The sequence below is a fragment of the Danio aesculapii genome, chromosome 14 (assembly GCF_903798145.1).
Source record: "Danio aesculapii chromosome 14, fDanAes4.1, whole genome shotgun sequence".
Lineage (NCBI taxonomy): Eukaryota > Metazoa > Chordata > Actinopteri > Cypriniformes > Danionidae > Danio > Danio aesculapii.
This window is the reverse complement of record NC_079448.1, coordinates 36,145,432-36,164,227: the sequence shown is the minus strand read 5'-3', so window position 1 is coordinate 36,164,227 and position 18,796 is coordinate 36,145,432. Positions and strand designations below refer to the sequence as shown.

Below are 18,796 nucleotides of genomic sequence, written 5' to 3'. Positions count from 1 at the left end.
AGAAGACATTTTTCAGGGAAAAAAATAGATTTACTTTTTTTTATAAAATTAGCTTGACAGATTTTGACGACCAGTTCAACATTTTTATATGTAATGACTCAAGTAATGAAATGAGGACTATTAGTTTGATATGGAATGACTATTCAGCATTCACAAGTTTAGTTCATTTTGACTGACATGATATAAGCAAATGATATTGTTATAAAACAGCAGAGAGTTGTGTAAAAGTAACTGATGCATGTCCAAAAGCATTTGCAATTTGTTGGAAGGAATGAGAAACTGCTACTATCATGTGCACGAATGACTAACTGTTTTGAGAAATACATTAACTGTTGTGCAAATGTAAATAGTGTTTTGAGAAATGCACCAAAGCCACTGAGAAAAACTAATCTGGGGTCGCCACAGCGGAATGAACCACCAACTTATCCAGCATATGTTTTACGCAGCAGATGTCCTTCCAGCTGCAACCCATCTCTGGGAAACATCCATACACACTCATTCACACACATACACTACGAACAATTTAGCTTACCCAATTCTCGTATTCACCCAAACAATGTTATATATAGCTTATAAGTATAATTTATACTTCTAGATATTTATTGGGGGCTCCCAGATGTCCTAGGGACCTAAACGGCCGCTTACCTTGCACTGTAAAACCCAAAAAGTTAAGGTAACTCAAACCATTTGAGGAAACCAATTGCAACAAACCATTTACGTTCAAAAATTAATCCTCATGAGTGAACTTAATCCATTTGAGTGAACGAAGCAATTTGAGCACAGAAAAACCCAATAAATGAAGAGAACTCAAACCAACTGAGTACTGTAAAACTTAATAAGTTAAGTCTACCCAAACCGTTTGAGGAAACCTATTGCTGCAAACCATTTGAGTTAAAAAAAACTAATCTATATGAGTACGGTGAACTTACTACATTTAAGTTGAAGTAATGAGATATTTAATTAACTCATTACCTTCAACACTGAGTTCAAAACTCCTTTTAAATGAGTAGAATTAACTTTCAGTGAATTTTGAGTTAACTACACTCATTTCATTGGATAAAGGTGACTGTTGGGTTTTACAGTGCTTATTGGTTAAATCCGCCTCTGTCTATGAGTGACTATTTACTTAAAAAAAATCCAATTCATGCACAACATTTAATTGAAACATTTCATTTCAGTTGACTTATTTGAAGCTCAACAATTAAGCAAAAAACAAAAGGCTACGTTAAGTTAGAAATGACGATCTCTGTTGAGAGAACTGTAACAATACAAAGAAACAGCAAAATAAACATAATAATTACTGAAAGATTTAAATATGTTTGTGTGTCATACTTAAGTCTGCAATAAGAGAAACTATAAATATTGTTAACAACAGAATTCCCTATGTGTGAACAAGTAAGTGTGAGTGTGTGTGTGTGTGTGTGCATGCATGAGTGAGTGTGCGAGTTACAGTGAAGGAGGAGAAGCAGCGTGTGTGTGTGTGTGTGTGTGCATGCTTGTGATTGCCGGAGAGATCGTCTTTTTGTATTCAGGAAGTGGTTTACCTAAGTATCGACTCCGGAAACTTGTAGTTTTGTACATGATTGTAAGCTCCGCAAGTGTATAATGATTTTTACACCTCATTTGCCATGAGTCAACCTTCTACGTGGTGATTAAATATCCCAAATTCACCATGTACCCAAGGGTCATCCTAAAGGAGACGCTGTACAAGAAGTCACAGCAGAAGAGAAGAACATCACCGTGCAATTACAAAGAGAGGACATTCATACTGAATACACAGGATCTGGCTTACTTTGAACAACGTCCCGGGGTATGTATTCACTTTAATTATCATTCTTCAATGTTTAATATGTGCAATGTCACACTATTTAAAACAAAAATGAATGCACAGTTTAATAACATGTAAATTGTAATTTTAGAAAAAGCCAACTCAAAAAGGCTGCATCGAGCTATCTCATATAAAGTGTGTGGAGATTGTGCGCAGTGATGTTCCCATTCCCTGCGATTACAAGTATCCTTTCCAGGTGAGTATCAAGTGGGGGTTTGTTTAATATCTTTGTCGGAGTCCAACTTCTCATACATATAAGAACCTGTATATAGCATCAACATCACACGTATATATTATATACAGCTGAAGTCAGAACTTTTAGCCCCCCTGTTTATTTTTTAACCAATTTCTGTTTAACGGAGAGAATGTGTTTTTTCAACACATTTCTAAACATAATAGTTTTAATAACAATTTTTTTTTATCTTTGCCATGATGACAGTACATAATATTTTACTAGATATATTTCAAGATCGTATTCAGCTTAAAGGCTTAACTATGTTAATTAGTAAATTAGTAAGTTAGAGTAATTAGGCAAATCATTGTCTAACAGTGTTCTGTAGACAATCGAAAAAAATAATGCTTAAGGGGGCTAATAATATTGACCTAAACATGTTGACCTAAATTAAAAATTGCTTTTATTCTAGCCGAAATAAAACAAATCAAACGTTCCCCAGAAGAAAAACTATTATAGGAATTACTGTGAAAAATTCTTTGCTCTGCTGAACATCATTCAGGAAATTTTTGAAAAAAGTCACAGGATAATTTTGACTGCAACTGTATATACAGAACTGCTTAAAAGATTAATTAGCTCATTTGGTTGTTATTGTTTGTTGACAGATCATCCATGACAGCTACTATCTGTATGTGTTTGCTCCAGACAACGACTGCAGGTTAAAATGGGTCAAAGCTTTAAAGGAAGGTGAGCAGCTGTTTGAAAACTCTACACGGCCTAAAGAAATAAAATACAATGCATTTTCAGTCGATTGATGCACTGGTTGATAAAATAATTAATTTATTGTTTTTCTTTATTGTCATTGCATTATGCAAAATAAAACTGTAAATAAACATATCTATCATTTGTAAACATAATCATCAACATGTCTAATTTATTTCATTTTAAATAAAGAAATAAAAATATTACCTATAGGGGACTATGAACTAGTTAACCTTTTTTCCAGTATATTTGAAAAATTCACTGAATTATATTAGCCCCCCTGTATTTCTGTTTAACGGAAATATTTTTTCAACACATTTCTAAGCATAATAGTTTTAATAACTCATCTCTAATAACTGATTAATTCTATCTTTGCCATGATGACAGTAATATTTGACTAGATATTTATCAAAATATTAGTATTCAGCTTAAAGTGCCATTTAAAGGCTTAACTAGATTAATTAGATTAAATGGACAGGTTAGGGTAATTAGGCAAATCACTGTAAAACAGTGGTTTATTCTGTAGAGAATCGAAAAACATTGCTTAAGGGGGCTTATAATTTTGACCTTAAAATGGATTAAAATTAAAAAGAAAACTGCTTTTATTCTAGCTGAAATAAAACAAATAAGACTTTCTCCAGAAGAAAATATATTATAGGAATTACTGTGAAAAAAATCCTTGCTCTGTTAACCGTCATTTGGGAAATATTTAAAAAAGAAAAAAGATTCACAGGAGGGCTAATCATTTTGACTTCAACTATACATGTAAATAATTTGTTTATGTAATATGTTCTTCCACCAATGAAGCCATACAAAATAACAGCTTATTCCTGAAATACCATCCGGACTTCTGGGTAGAAGGAAAATGGAGATGTTGTCAGCAGACAGAGAAGCTGGCGACGGGATGCAGCGAATACTATCCCAATGGAGGTGCACACTTTGTTTTAATGTTTTGCTATACATAAAACAACTTCATATGAAATCTCTTTATCACTCTAATGTAGAGTCTGTAAATGCAATAAGTATAATGTGCAGTATGACAAACAATAAATCCATTTTCATCAGTTTCACAAATGTATTTCATCTCATTCCACAGCCAAACCTCTTCCGCCAACGCCGGATCCATCGGTTTGTCATTCAGTCTTTTATTTCTTACTTTCATCTTTATGAATATGTTTTATTTATAGGCTTGCACTCTATTTTACAGTGTTAGTCTTTGTCATTACATACTGAGTGATATTAATTTAGTATAAAGGCTAAAACTTTTTGTTAATTGTTTATATTGATTTAGTGTATAGAAACACAACAGTGTATTAAACAGTTATGTATTATTATGTATTATTCCAAACTGCTATTAGACTGATTATCAGTACTCTTTGGATAAAAAGCACAAATGTTTATAGTAATTTAACTTTGCTATTCTGAATGATTGAAATATGCTACAAAAATCCTCAAATTTCAGCTTTAGAGAGTTTCTGGGAAATGTTTTGAAGAGTGTAATGTATACATGTTGAATTTATGGTTATAAAATGGATTGAACATGTACACATCACCTATATAGTATATAAATGCAGGTTAACTATGTTTATATAACATAAATTTTAACTGTTGAAAGCTATTAGTTACTAGTTAATTACTTAAAATTCGTAGTTACTATTAAAGTTATGGTAACTAATAACCTTACCTTTTCTGATTTTGATTGTAATGCAGTAATGTAGTTAGTGCACCTTTTGTAAAGCTGCTTTGAAACGAATTATTGTAAAAAGCGTTATATAAATAATCTTTAATTGAATAACGGTTAAAATTGGGGTTTGATTTAGGGTTATCGCATCATGCATAATTTAGTGTTAGTAGATTATATGGACACTGTACAAGTTTTATAGTTTTTTTCAATGTCTACTACATAATAGACCATAGTTTATGTTTAAGAAATGCTGTTAACAGAGCTGTCTTTTACTCCTCTAGCGCCGATCCTCAGAGCCAGAGGAGAGGATTGTTGTGGCTTTGAGGAATTTCACCCCTAAAGAACACACAGATCTGCCTCTGCAAAAAGATGAAGAGTATTTTATCGTTGATTGTTCCGAACCCAACTGGTGGACAGTGAAAGACAAAGATGGGTAAATATCTGTCATTTTTTGTATTGTTGTAAGCTATATTTAGTATAATGACCTATAAAAATACCTCCACTGCAAATTCCGAACACTGTAAAAAAACTGTTGACTCAACTTAAAAATTTAAGGCAACTTTCAACGCAATTACTGCACTTGACTCGATTTATGTTGAGGAAACTCAAAAATGTTCTGAATTTTGTTGCCTTAAAATGTTAAGTTGTCAACTTTTTTTACAGTGAAGTTTAATACAGTAAAATGGATGGTTTTTTTGTTTGGCAGTTTGTTTTTTACGCTTTGCCAAACAATATCAATAATCAAAATGCCACATCATTTCCAACATGAATTCTCACAGGCATGAATACAGTCTCAAACAATAACTATTCTGATAGATAGATAGATAGATAGATAGATAGATAGATAGATAGATAGATAGATAGATAGATAGATAGATAGATGGATGGATGGATGGATGGATGGATGGATGGATGGATGGATGGATGGATGGACGGACGGACGGACGGACGGACGGACGGACGGACGGACTGATTGTTTGATTGATTGATAGATAGATAGATAGATAGATAGATAGATAGATAGATAGATAGATAGATAGATAGATAGATAGATAGATAGATAGATAGATAGATAGATAGATAGATAGATAGATAGATAGCCTCGTTTGTTACGTTGAGTTATTTCACATTAAAGAGCATGAAAAGAACTTTCATCTTTTACATAAAAGTGAAATTACTGAACCTACACACAGGAGCCTGATAAAATGCTAATTTTAGAAGACTATTTCAATTGACATTTAGAGGTTTCTGCATCTGAACTCTTAATATGAACTAGACCAAGATTCTAAATCAATTAAAAATCCTCACCATTTACAGTGAATTACATAATTAAATTACATGATGAAACATATATGATTTACATTGTATTCAACAGTTAACTGATTTGAACTGCTGAACTTTTTAACAGTTTAAAATGTTTGGAGCTGTGACAATGATATGTCAAAAAACGAAACACATTTGTAGTTTAAATATGAGCACCAAATCTCTCATGTAATTCTTTACATTTGAAAAAAGCACTAGAAACCTTTAAATATGTATTATCTATTTTAGCAGTGACTCATGCTGCTGATATTTGACCAAAACACTCATAGAAATGTAAATTTAATAACCTATAAATAAACAACAACAACAAAACATCTGTATGATTGGACAATTATTCAGTAATGGCCAGGGTTGGTAATTAAATAAGACCTTCATTATACAGGCAGACTATAAACAATGATGGCTAGACACATTTATAGGATACTTGCTAAAGCTTTGCATAATAATGAGCATGGAAGAAGGGTGGAAACAGTTTTGAATAACTTTTAAGTTTTTAACGTTTTTTTTCTCTCCTAATACAGAAATGTTGGTTCAGTGCCATGCATATACGTTACAGAAAAACTATCAAACAACATTGAGAAATTTGAGTAAGTTCTTTTCCATGTGTTACAGAATCTAACCTTTTTATTTGAATGATTTAATACACTAAAAATGATTCATTGGATTTACTAACTTTTTTTAAGGTGGTTGCAAACAATTTAAATGCACTCATTAAATACATTTTTGCTGTTTGTTCAAACTACTTATTTAAAATGAGCTGAATCAAAACAATTCCTGAGATTTTTTTTAGGGGCAAATTAATTGTTTTATGTTCAATCCACTTAAATTTGTAAAAACAATTAAGTGAACTTAATCAGAAGAGCAATAAATATTAGTGCTGATTCCAAACATCCTCTTTTCAGTGAATATCAGCTGTTACAGGAATATCAGTTGTTAGGAAAAAGACTGAGAATGCCAATGTGTAGACAAAAGATTGAAGCTTTCGTTTGTTCCTACCTCGATAAAACTGTTGAACTCTACCAAGAACAATGCACCTGTAGTACATTAGCACCTGACTCTGTTCTGTGCTTTATATATTTCATGTTTATATGTTATATATGGTCTTATTTTGTACACAATGTATGTTCTTAACTGTTTGTTCTTAACTGTTTTGTTTGTTTTATTTATTTTATTGTGTGTTTAGAGCAATGTTGTAGCACCTTTTTGCCCAAGACAAATTTCCTCTAGGGGTCAAATAAAGTTTACCCTATCCTATTAATCAATTTGAATTTGGACAACGTGAAGAAATTGTGTGAAACCCAGCATTTCATACACACTATAAAAAGTGATTAGTTACTTAAAGAGAGTAAACCAATTGCCTTAACAGCAACAAGTTGACTTTACAAATTAACGTAAGTAAACCCATTGTAACCTGGAATGGTTAAGTTGACTTAATTCTTATAATTATGCAAATTGTAATCACTTATTTTAAATAAAAGTAAACTAATCACTTTTTCCCCAATACACCTTTATTTTATTTGTTTTTTCCCCAGCTTTTCTGTATCTAGCAAAATGAAATACAGTAACTAAAATAAATCTGCTCTTCCAGACTACAGTGTGTCTTCTAAATTTAATACAGGCTATAATTGTAGATTTTATAGACCAAATATGTAATATTGTAATAATTACAATAATTATTTGAAAACATGCGTGCTAAAATAGTCTGACACTATAAAAGGGGATTAGTTGACTTTAAAAAGGTAAGAACAATTAGCATAATTATAAAAATAAAGTCAACTTAACAGTTCTGAGTTACAATGGGTTTACTTTATTTTTGTAATGTCAACTTGTTGCTTTTAAAGCAATTAAGTAACGAATCACTTTTTACATTGCAGTGCGAACTGTATTTAAACAAGTAAAATGTTCAACTTAATTTGTTTGTTTAAATTCAGCCCTTTTAATAGTTTGCAACCACTCACCTTTAAAAAAATGAAGTAAGTCCAATGATTTTTATTTAATTTTAGTGTACTGCATTGATTTTGGTTTTCTAATGCATTGTGGTTTTATATACAGATGGTACAATAAGGACATAAATCGAACGGAGGCAGAGGACTTATTAATGCAAGAGGTAAAAAACAAACAGCAGTCTTGTTGCGTTCATATCAACGAATGTTTCCATGTCTTAAAGTCAGATAACCATAAACTTCGACTTTGTTAAACACTTAGTCAAAATCTGTACGTCACTTCAGTGCATTTTCACAGTTTTTGGCACTGCAGATTGTTGGGGTTCTTTTGCAAACCTGCAAGAGCAGCATCTGCAGGCGCTTTGCAGAGTTCAAACAGAAATCAACAGTCCTTTAACCAGAATGTGGCTGGTGTGTTTCCTGTCATGGCAGTTTCACATGTTGTCTTTTAAATATAAGACATGACATACATGTGACGTTTGAGACAGTTACTAAATGTTTCTAGTGCAACAAATGTCATGATATTTTTTGTAGACCTTCTCATTTATTGTACACTGAAAAAAAAATCCTGGTTGCCCTAAAGTTTTAAGCTAAATCAAATTACCTTACGAGTCCATTGAACATATATTATGTTAAACTGACTTAAAACAGCTTGTGTAACTTATAAAATTAAGTTAGAACATGATTAACTTAGTTTAATAAGTTACGAAGGCCTAAAAACATATGCCGTCAGGACTAATTGATCATATAATTTTTTACAGTGTAGTCATATTAGTAACTATTGATATTCACATGAGTTTATGGTTAACGTTATGCTTTTAATTTTAGAACAAGGATGGGGGTTTCATGGTCCGTAATTCTAAGCATGCAGGTGTTTACACTGTGTCCATATTCACCAGAGTTTCAGGGTAAATACTGCAAAAGTCTTCTTTACAATCACTTAGGAAGAAATATCTCGAAATATATCTTGATGTTCTGACGTTCGCTCATCTGCAGGTCTAATGGAGAGAAATGTCCTCAAGTTAAGCACTACCAGATCAAAGTACAGAGTGAAGGTGAAAAAGTCTTGTATTACTTAGCTGAGAAATATTTGTTCCCCACCATTCCAGAGCTCATCCGCTACCACCAACACAATCCGGCAGGTAAACTTTATATGAAGAGATGCTTTTACTGTATATTGCGTGCTAATAACATTCGTTATACAAATTTTGATGCTTTTTGTTGGTTCCCTAGTTTGTTAGAGGCATTGTAATAAAGTGTTTTTATATATGAAAGTTGGACCACAAGAAGAATAGTGAATTAGAGTCTTCTCTTGTTCTTGTGCCTGTTTTTGTGAAAGGTTTGATCACCAGACTGAGGCATTGTGTGTCTAGAAATGTTCCACACTCTGCAAGGATCAAGGAGTTGTCATCAGGTAAATTCAGCTGTTTTTTTTTTTATTTCATAACACTGTATACATACAGAAGCTTTATTTTTTGATGATATGATGAATGTATTTTAAATTCAAATAATAAATAAATGCAAGTAAATAAAATATTTAAAAAATATATAAAAATAAAGGTGCAGTTGTTTGTGACATACATCTTTTATAAACATAAAAATATTTTTACCAAATTATTTGTTAAAGAATTTGTTACATGTGAATAATTTTAATGAAATCAAAGTGATAATACAAAATGCTTATTTTTATCTAGTATAATTTAAAGTAAGATATATTACATAAAATATGTTTATATAGATCACTAGACAAATATTTTGCGAAATTATTCAAATAGCGCCCCTCCAAAAGTTTACATAATCTTCCTTTCCAATACTGTGTGTGGTTTCCTGATGATCTACGAGTACATTTTCTGCTTTGTGATGGTTGTTCTGTTGTCTGTTGTTTGTTCTGAAAAGTTAAACTGACTGCTGCTCTTACATTTTCTGAAGATTCTTCTGTTTTACAGCATCTTTTGTATGATTGTGTATCCTATAAGCACTAGGAACAACAAATAATAATTTGACTTCTAGTTGATCATTTGGTATCAAATATAGCTGATATGAAAGGCAAAGGCCTCTAGATTATGCTTATTTTACCAAAATAAAATATTATCATGCCTTGATTATTGATTATTTAATTAGGACAGTAAGGTCTGACTTTGCTTAGACAAAAGTCTTGTCACTTAACAGAAATAATGTACAGTATAGAATATAAAATCATCATGGTGCAGTGGAAACAGAATTAATATTGTGTATGACTCCCTTGAGCTTGGAGGACTACATCCATACATCTCTGCAATGACTCAAATAACTTATTAATAAAGTCATCTGGAATGGCAAAGAGTTTTTTTCAGGACTCCTAGAGTTCATCAAGAATCTTTGGATTCATCTTTAATGCCTCCTCCTTCATCTTACCCCAGACATGCTCAATAATGTTCTTATCTGGTGATTGGCTGGCCAATCCTGGAGCACCTTGGCCTTCTTTGCTTTTAGGAACTTTTATATGGAATGAAACTTGACTGATTTCTGTGAGAATCTTGGGTCTATGTAGCCTACAATAGGTTTTCTGCAGTATTTGTGATGATGGGATGCAGTTAAACAGATGATTCATCAAAAAAAACAACCTTCTGCCACTTTTCCAAATGATCAACTATTCAATTCAATTCAATTCACCTTTATTTGTATAGCGCTTATACAATGTAGATTGTGTCAAAGCAGCTTTACATAAAAGGTCATAGTAAATAGGAACAGTGTAGTTCAATTTGTAGTGTTTAAGTTCAGTTCAGTTTAGCTCAGTTCAGTGTGGTTTAATAATCACTACTGAGAGTAGAACTTAACTAGAAGTCAAGTTATTATTTGTTGCTCTTACAACTGGGATCAAGGACAAGACTTTTGTCAGGAAGTGTAAATGCTCACTGATGCTCCAGAAGGAAACAGGAGGCATTACAAACTTTTAAACAGGATGAAGACGTCCAATTTTTTCTTATTTTGTTGAAATATCTTCTTTTTGTCATTTAGTACTGCCCTTCGGAAATAACCGAAAATACTTGGATTCATCCTGGAACACAAATTAAATACAATTTAACTTGATCTTCAGATTCTATTAGTTTTCACTCTTCGGCTCTTAATGCCTCGTTTTTCCCTCTGGAGCATCAGTAACTTTTTAACAGTAGTGTTTGAGTCCCTCGATCATCCACTGAGTGAAAAAATGAATCTCACAATCACACAGTCACTGCTGGAAAGAGTTCAATCTGCAGAAGATGCTGGAAAGCTGAAGAATCTGCAAGAGATGGAGAAGTTTTTTGAAGAGCAGCGGTCAATTTAACTGTTCAGAACAAACAAGAGACTCGTGAAGAACCATCACAAAGGCATATTTATCATATTATCATATTATCGGTCATATTTAGAACAAGATTAGTAAAAAGATTACAGTGCAGTCAGAAATTCCAATTCATTGTCAATATAAATCTAAATATTTTGTCACTGTCCTTCTTACCACTAGTTTTTTTCCCGTTTGTTAGCAAATACAATTTTGTATGATCACCTATTGTTTTATTAATTGAAAGTACAAGCCAGAATAAGTTTGTTTCCATTTTTTTTTGTTACAGATAAATGGGAGATTCACCCTGATGAAGTAAAATTAAGTGTGGAACTGGGCAGTGGGCAGTTTGGCTTGGTGTTGAAGGGAAGTTGGCAAGACAGGGATGTGGCAGTTAAGACGGTTCGTGAGGGATTTATGTCAGAGGAGGAATTCAAAGAAGAAGCACAAGTTATGATGTGAGTAACTACAGTTTATGTACACCTCAAAAATATCCTGAGAATAAAAACGTGTGAATTTATTGCTCCCACGTTGTCTTTCTCCACAGGAAACTATCCCACAATAGGCTGGTGCAGTTGTATGGTGTGGTCACTCAGCGTTCACCCATATACCTGGTATTCGAATTCATGGAAAATGGCTGCCTTACGGAGTTCTTGCGGGCCAAAAAAGGCAATCTTTCCCAAGAGGCTCTGCTGGAGATGTGTTTGGATGTAAGTGAAGGGATGGCCTACCTGGAAAGCTCCAACTTTATCCACAGAGACTTGGTAAGTAGGCTATAAACAGGGAGTTTTATCAGTCAGTTTCTTGCAAACGTTTGTGCAGTTGTTCTTACATTCTTCTGTTTAATAGGCTGCAAGAAACTGTTTGGTTTCTGAAGATAATGTGGTGAAGATAGCAGATTTCGGAATGACAAGGCGAGTGAAAATGACAGAGAAGTTTTAGTTCAGTTCAATAATTGCTTCAACTATTTTTATAATAAATGAACTTTGCATAGTTAAACAGAATCAAACATTTAATTGAATAATAGCAGCACCTCTAAAAAACATAGAGTTCTACACAATTCATTCATGTAGTCCAAACACAAGTCAATTTAATTTACTGGTAACAGTTTAAAATAACAGTACATGAATAATGATATGGTAATATGAAAACTAAGCATTACTTTATTATGAACTAATGATTAACTAATGCATGCACTAATCATGAACTTTAACTATCATGAGTTCATGTGTGAATAACGGTCTCCTTAATTACTTGTTCGTACATGATTGTTTATTAATTAATGTAATAATTACCACAGTTTATGCTTAATTCAACCATCATGAACTCATAATATGTTAATGTACAATTATGTCATGACTTTACTTGGAGGGGCACATCATCATTAACCCATTCTTAACTACTCATGAACTCCTTATGCACATCTGTCTAGTGCGTTTCCACTGAATAACAATAGAAAAGGGTTCTGTTAACATCAACATGAACAATTTAAACACAGGAGTTGTTTAAGGATGAGTTTATGATGATGTGCCCCTCCAAGTAAAGTCATGACATAATCATACATTAACAGCTCATGAATTCATTTTGGTTACATTTAGCTTAAACTTGAATGTTAATTAATACATTAATTAATAACATTTTCTCACCAGTAATTAAGGTAGCTGTTATTCACACATGAACTTATGTGATTCATGTTAATTTAGTTCATGATTAGCGCGTGCCTTATCATTTGTTCATAATAAAGTAATGTTTAGTTTACATATTAATGCGCCATTATTCATGTACTGTTATTGTAAAGTGTTACCAATTTACTTAATACATTTTAAATAAGTAGTTTAAACAAGCTGATTTATAAAAACGTTTTGTGAGTGTATTTGATGAACTTTGCTTGACTGAATCTTTTATTGTCGTGATTATTACTGAAGCTGCTTTGAAACGAGGCACTTTTTAAAGAGCCCTGTATCTGCAGGTTTGTCCTGGATGACCAGTATACAAGTTCTCATGGATCCAAATTTCCAGTCAGGTGGTCTTCTCCAGAGGTGATCAAATTTGGGAAGTACAGCAGCAAATCAGATGTGTGGTCATTTGGTGAGTCCATATTCATCCATGTTTATCAGAAATGAGGTAATTAGGGATTTCTGTGCAACGCTGCTGAAATCAACATGTTAAAAAAACTGCTTTGTAAGTGCTTGCTGTGTATATATATATATATATATAGTTGAAGTCAAAAGCTCTGTTGTGATTTTTCTTTTCTTTTTCAAATATTTCCCAAATGATGTTTAACAGAGCAATAACATTTTCCCAGTATGTGTGATAATATTTTTTCTTCTGGAGAAAGTCTTATTTGTTTTACTTCGGCTAGAATAAAGCAGCTTTTAATGTTTTTTAAATTGATTTTAATGACCAAATTATTAGGCCGCTTAAGCAATATTTTTCGATAGTCTACAGAACAAACTATCGTTATACAATGACTTGCCTAATTACTCTAACTAACCTAGTTAAGCCTTTAAATGACACTTTACGCTGAATACTAGTATCTTGAAAAATATCTAGTAAAATATTTTGTACTGTCATCGTGACAAAGAAATGATTTATTAAAACTATTATGTTTAGAAATACGTTGAAAAAAATATCTCTGTTAAACAGAAATTGGGAGGGAAAATATTTATTTATTCATTTTTTTTTTTCCGGCTTATTTCCCTTTATTAATCTGGGTTCGCCACAGCGGAATGAACCGCCAACTTATCCAGCACATGTTTTACGCAGCGGATGCCCTTTCAGCTGCAAGCCATCACTGGAAAACACCCATACACTCTCATTCACACACAAACTACGGACAATTTAGCTTACACAATTCACCTACAGCACATGTCTTTGGACTGTGGGGGAAACCAGAGCACCCGGAGAAAACCCATGCGAACACGGGGAGAACATGCAAACTCCACACAGAAATGCCAACTGACTCAGCCGAGGCTCGAACCAGTGACCTTCTTGCTGTGAGGCGACAGCGCTACCCACTGTGCCGCCTTGCAGCTGGAATTTTCATTGTGTAAAACTACAGTATGCCTCAAATAGTTATTTAGATATGCATAAATGACAATATAATTGCTGTGGTAAAAAATATTTAAAAATAATAAAAATAAATATCAGTAACAGCAATGGTTTCCTCCATTCCTCCACTTGAGTATTGAATTTTTCTCAGATTGTTTCAGTTGTAAATACTTTAGAGCAGGGGTGTCCAAACTCAGTCCTTAAGGGCTGGTGTCCTGCGGATTTTAGCTCCAACTTGCCTCAACACACCTGCAAGGATGTTTCAAGAAAAGCATAGTAAGAGCTTGATTAGCTAGCCCAGGTGTGTCCAAATTCCTATTAGAAATCTCATATTCATGATTAATCCAATAGCATGTGAAGGCAGCAGTAGAGTTTTGCCTTGCGTCAAGATTTCGTCAGTTTCCTGTATGTCATGATGGAGATACTCTGATGTAAACACCAGCATTGGATTGCACAGTAATATACTACAAAGTATATTGTTCAGCTTATTTACTTGCAGCTTTCACACTTTTTCCTGTGGTATATATAGAGAACAACTTAGTAAGCAGAAAAATATCAAATATCTTAATATCTTGACATTAACAGGCTCTATTCTGCTTAATTTGTTGTAACTTTTGGCTTTTTTGGGTACTTTTAATACTTTAAATGTTTTATTAGTCTCTGACTGATAGTACATTGATCATTTTCGACAGCAGTAATCACCCAGTTAGCGAAATTCATGTGGCTCAAATCCAGCCCATACCAGACACTTACATCAGGCCCTCATTCCGCATGGAATGATGGCACATAAGCGGTCTGCTCCTGTTTGCCAGATCTGTTTGCCACAATTAAGCCATAGGAATACCACAAATGAACCAGAACTGACCCTATTCTGGGCCACAGTTTGCTTTTATTCTGGCCCAGATCCGGCCTACACCAGACACTTACATCTGGACGACATACAGAATGAAATGATGGCTCCAAGGTGGTCTGCTCCTGTTTGCCAGATCTGGGCCACGAATTTACTACCCATGTCCATGTCAAAGAGTTATGGTTTGACCCCTATAATTATCAAATGATCACTGTACTTTATTTTTACCAAAATCTTACCTCTGCTACTTTGAGCTCACACCATCTTTAGCCAGAGATACTCGTCCATACTTTCCAAATCTCATCTGGGCCACTTTAGGCTCACAGCCACATTAGCCAGAGCTTACTGTGCTGAATATTTGCCAAAAGTGGCCTACATATGTTTTAAGATAACTGGGCCAAATTGTCCATATCTTCTCTGGGCCACTATAGGCTCATAGCCGCATTAGCCAGAGCTTACGGTGTCGAATATTTGCCAGGGGAAATATGTCTTAAGATAACTGGGCCACATTTGCACCTACACATGTGAGCCACTTTGGGTTACCCTTAAATGACCATGCCACATTTTTGCCAACTGTGGCCCATATTTGTCCTTGGTCACTTGGGCCAAATTTACCATTTTCCACATGGGCCACATTAGGCTCACATTCAGATTACATTTTGCCATAAGTGCCAAATCTTTGCCTTAAACGGCCCATATATGAATTGGAATCTTTGGCCCCCTTTTGCCATTGTACATGTGGGTCACTTCAGGCTCACATTCATTTTGTCTGGGTCAAAGGAAAACCACCAGTGCCGCATTAGTGCCTAAAGTGGCCCACATTCGTAGCTCTCTGAGCAGCAAAATATGCAAGTTTTGTTCAGTTCTGTTTCCATGTTTTCATAATGCTCTTTAACATGGCCGACCGACGATCCATCATGAACACACAATATAGTCCTGGCTATGTAAATGAGTGAACATTTGATCTACAGATTAGGCCAGGTAATATGAACCAAGATATGCTGTTGTTGTGTTAGAAATAGTAAAAAGGCAGTTTTGTGTCAGTGTTTGTCTGGAAATAGAACTCAAACTTTTTTCTTGTATATTTTGTGCCCTTTTCATTGTTTATTTATAGTTACTGATATTATCAGTAGAAAAAAAATATTTTTTATATAAAATATGCATAAATATTTATGTATTTTAAGAGTGTATGGAGCTTATGTCATTTATGGTGCTTCATGAGAGTAGGCAGGGCTAAAGGCCTTTGCTGGCACCATCTATCTGATTGGTAAAAATTTTTGTACAGCATCATGGGTAATGTAGTTTCCTAATTACTCAGAGACAGCACAGTGGTTAGCAAGAAGGTCCCTGTTTGAGATAGGGGTGGAACTAGGGGTGTGATTTCCTTTGGGTTGGGGTGTGACAGTTTAGGTGTCAGTTTTATAAATCAGCAGTGTTTCTCAGAAATAACCCACTGCACCAATCAGTCAACACTCAGGTTTGACCTAATCATCTGTTTGCAGGTGTGTTCATGTGGGAGGTGTACAGTGAGGGACGCACACCCTACGACAACCGTAGCAATTCAGAAGTAGTGGAGACCCTAAATGCAGGACATAGACTCCTGAAACCACGGCTCTGTCCTCAGAGTGTGTACGGGTTAATGCAGTGGAGCTGGAAAGAGGTGAGTTCAGCCAAACATTCAGGCTTAGTCCCTTTATATCAGCACAAACATCATAAACTGAAATCATCTCAACAAAAGATACTGTTTCAGTAAATCTTGTCATACCACACAAGGAAAGATATCCTGTTAATCAATCTGAGGAAGTCAGTCATGTTCCCATTTGAGTTCCTCTCTGAGCTTCAAATATGGATTATGTTGTGTGTTTTTTTATAGTTTACAGTTTTTACTTTTGTTTTCCATGTAATTTGCAGCAGGTGATGTTTCTGTATCCTAATATGTTTATTCAGGTATTTACCTATGAATGTTGTTACTGTCATTATTGCCACAGCATCATAAACACAACAATGTTTGTTTAACAGAAACCTGAGGATCGACCCTCATTTGCACTTCTCCTGCATGAACTGGCCTGCCTTGATCAAGAACCTTGATCCTGATCATCACACCTTTCTCTTTTTGCTTAATAAAAGGGATAGTTCACTTAAAAGGAACACTTTTTAATGACCTTATATCAACGCAAACCTGTTAGCTATTTATGGCGGAACATAAAGGTACGTTTTTGGGAAAATGTTTGAATCCTATGTAATAAAGTGTAAAAAATAATAATACTTGTAATGTTCCTCCAGCTACAGCTCAAATCAAATATACAGTAGCCTGTTTAGAGATGTTGACCTGTCATTACAAAAATCAAGCCACCAAAAATCAACTGTACAGTTTGTAATGTTTGTAAGGACAAAGTAATTAAGGAGCGAATTTCATTTTTCTGTGTGAACTATCCCTTTAAATTGAAAATACTGTATATTGTACAAATCACATATTGTATTTATTTTTATACTTTATTTATTTCACAGATATAGTTTTATGCATGTTTTCTGCAATCTCAAATCTGTCCCTTAGGAGGCACACACGAGCCATGTTTGTTAAATTTTAATTTTACACCAGTACAAGTGTGTAATTACAATGTTAACTATTCTAATTGCAATGTTTTAAGTAAAATGTCACATTTTTATCTTTGTAGGTTACTGATTTATTTAGTAGTGGGTTTGTTTGTGTGCATAGAGTTTTATGTGCAATTTCCAAATGATGTGAATGTTAACAATACCCTATTCGAGCTGAATTGTTTATGAAATATGATTACATTAAAGCTACTTTACTATCCAAATGCACAGACTGTTTATTATAACTGGCATGAACATATAATCACATGATGCAGACCTGCTGTTACTGCTGATTGGTGCACAAATGCCTTCACTGGTTACTGTGACAACGGCACAGAATAGAAACACTAGCATGCCAGTGTGTGCCATGTACATGCAGCCTGGGGCCTTGTGTGCACCAAATAAATGCATGTTTTTAATGCGCTTCTAGGAAAACTTTTTTTAGCATACTAATGCAGAGAAAATAAGAAACATGATGAGGCGTTACTAAAATTTGCAAGGTCTGAGGCTAATTATTCCTTGGGTCCAAGAAATATATAAACTACATTGAGATGAAGTTGGTTTTATATTCACACATTCACAATTTCTCCTTAATAACATAATTTCACAAAACATTCTTTGCAAATTCTAAATAGTGAAATTATATTGCTGTCAAAGGTCAACATTGTCAACAGTCAAATAAATTAAGCTATTGTTGTTTTCAAGTCATACTTACATGTGATTTCAGACTGAATGTTCAAAGTACCATGGTGAACAATATAGGGAGCATGTCACAGGTTATCACTGACAAAATGTGCGAATATAAAACCAACTTTACCTCAATAAACGATACCATGAAAGAGGTTTACAGCATTAGATCTTCATACAAGAGTCCCCTTCTGAATACTTATAAAAATAAAGGCATCTAAATAGTTTCTTGTGAAAGACCCACGTTATACTGTGTAAAACTAATATCATAAATGTGTATAAATGAGTATTTGCAATATATCTATGTTAATCCACTCGAAGAATTGAGGGAAAATTAAGTAGGTAAACTGATGACTCACACCAGAGATGCTGTTCTAAACGGGTGCCTGTCTCTTTAAGAGCATGCACTTGCAGCCATTTTCTGCTCTTTGTGTGGGGTGGATTAGCGGATAGAGACCGAGCCCGAGCATCAATTCTACTACACCGAGCAGACGCTTTTCAACACAGTTTCTCACCGCTTCGCGCTGACCGCCCGGTATTTTAAGAGCGGACATGCAATTAGCAGGTATGTACATCAATTTATTGTGATGAATTATGGAGATG

General features: G+C 34.1%; 2 protein-coding genes across 4 annotated transcripts in view; both read left to right on the top strand.

Moving 5' to 3' along the window:
• The first annotated feature begins 1,584 nt into the window (after nt 1-1,584).
• On the top strand, nt 1,585-17,675 carry itk (IL2 inducible T cell kinase). Its single transcript, XM_056471924.1, has 17 exons — nt 1,585-1,810; nt 1,920-2,024; nt 2,666-2,747; nt 3,570-3,692; nt 3,859-3,890; nt 4,728-4,879; nt 6,291-6,356; nt 7,822-7,876; nt 8,541-8,620; nt 8,709-8,854; nt 9,052-9,126; nt 11,300-11,468; nt 11,558-11,774; nt 11,860-11,924; nt 12,980-13,098; nt 16,414-16,571; nt 16,931-17,675. The coding sequence occupies exons 1-17, from the start codon at nt 1,673-1,675 to the stop codon at nt 16,997-16,999; spliced, it is 1,851 nt and encodes a 616-aa protein (XP_056327899.1). The 5' UTR covers nt 1,585-1,672; the 3' UTR covers nt 17,000-17,675.
• Nucleotides 17,676-18,622: 947 nt separating this feature from the next.
• The window catches only part of cyfip2 (cytoplasmic FMR1 interacting protein 2), a 56,412-nt gene continuing 56,238 nt past the window's right edge, over nt 18,623-18,796 (top strand). For all 3 annotated transcript variants that reach the window (XM_056471923.1, XM_056471922.1, XM_056471921.1), the window contains exon 1: nt 18,623-18,758. The gene's annotated coding sequence lies outside the window, so the exon portion shown is untranslated. The remainder of the gene's footprint in view (nt 18,759-18,796) is intronic.

Coding starts and splice junctions, on each gene's coding strand:
- itk (XM_056471924.1), top strand. CDS start 1,673: ATGTACCCAAGGGTCATCCTAAAGGAGACGCTGTACAAGAAGTCACAG. Junction 2,748..3,569: donor GGTCAAAGCTTTAAAGGAAG/GTGAGCAGCTGT, acceptor CCACCAATGAAG/CCATACAAAATAACAGCTTA. Junction 3,891..4,727: donor CGCCAACGCCGGATCCATCG/GTTTGTCATTCA, acceptor TTACTCCTCTAG/CGCCGATCCTCAGAGCCAGA.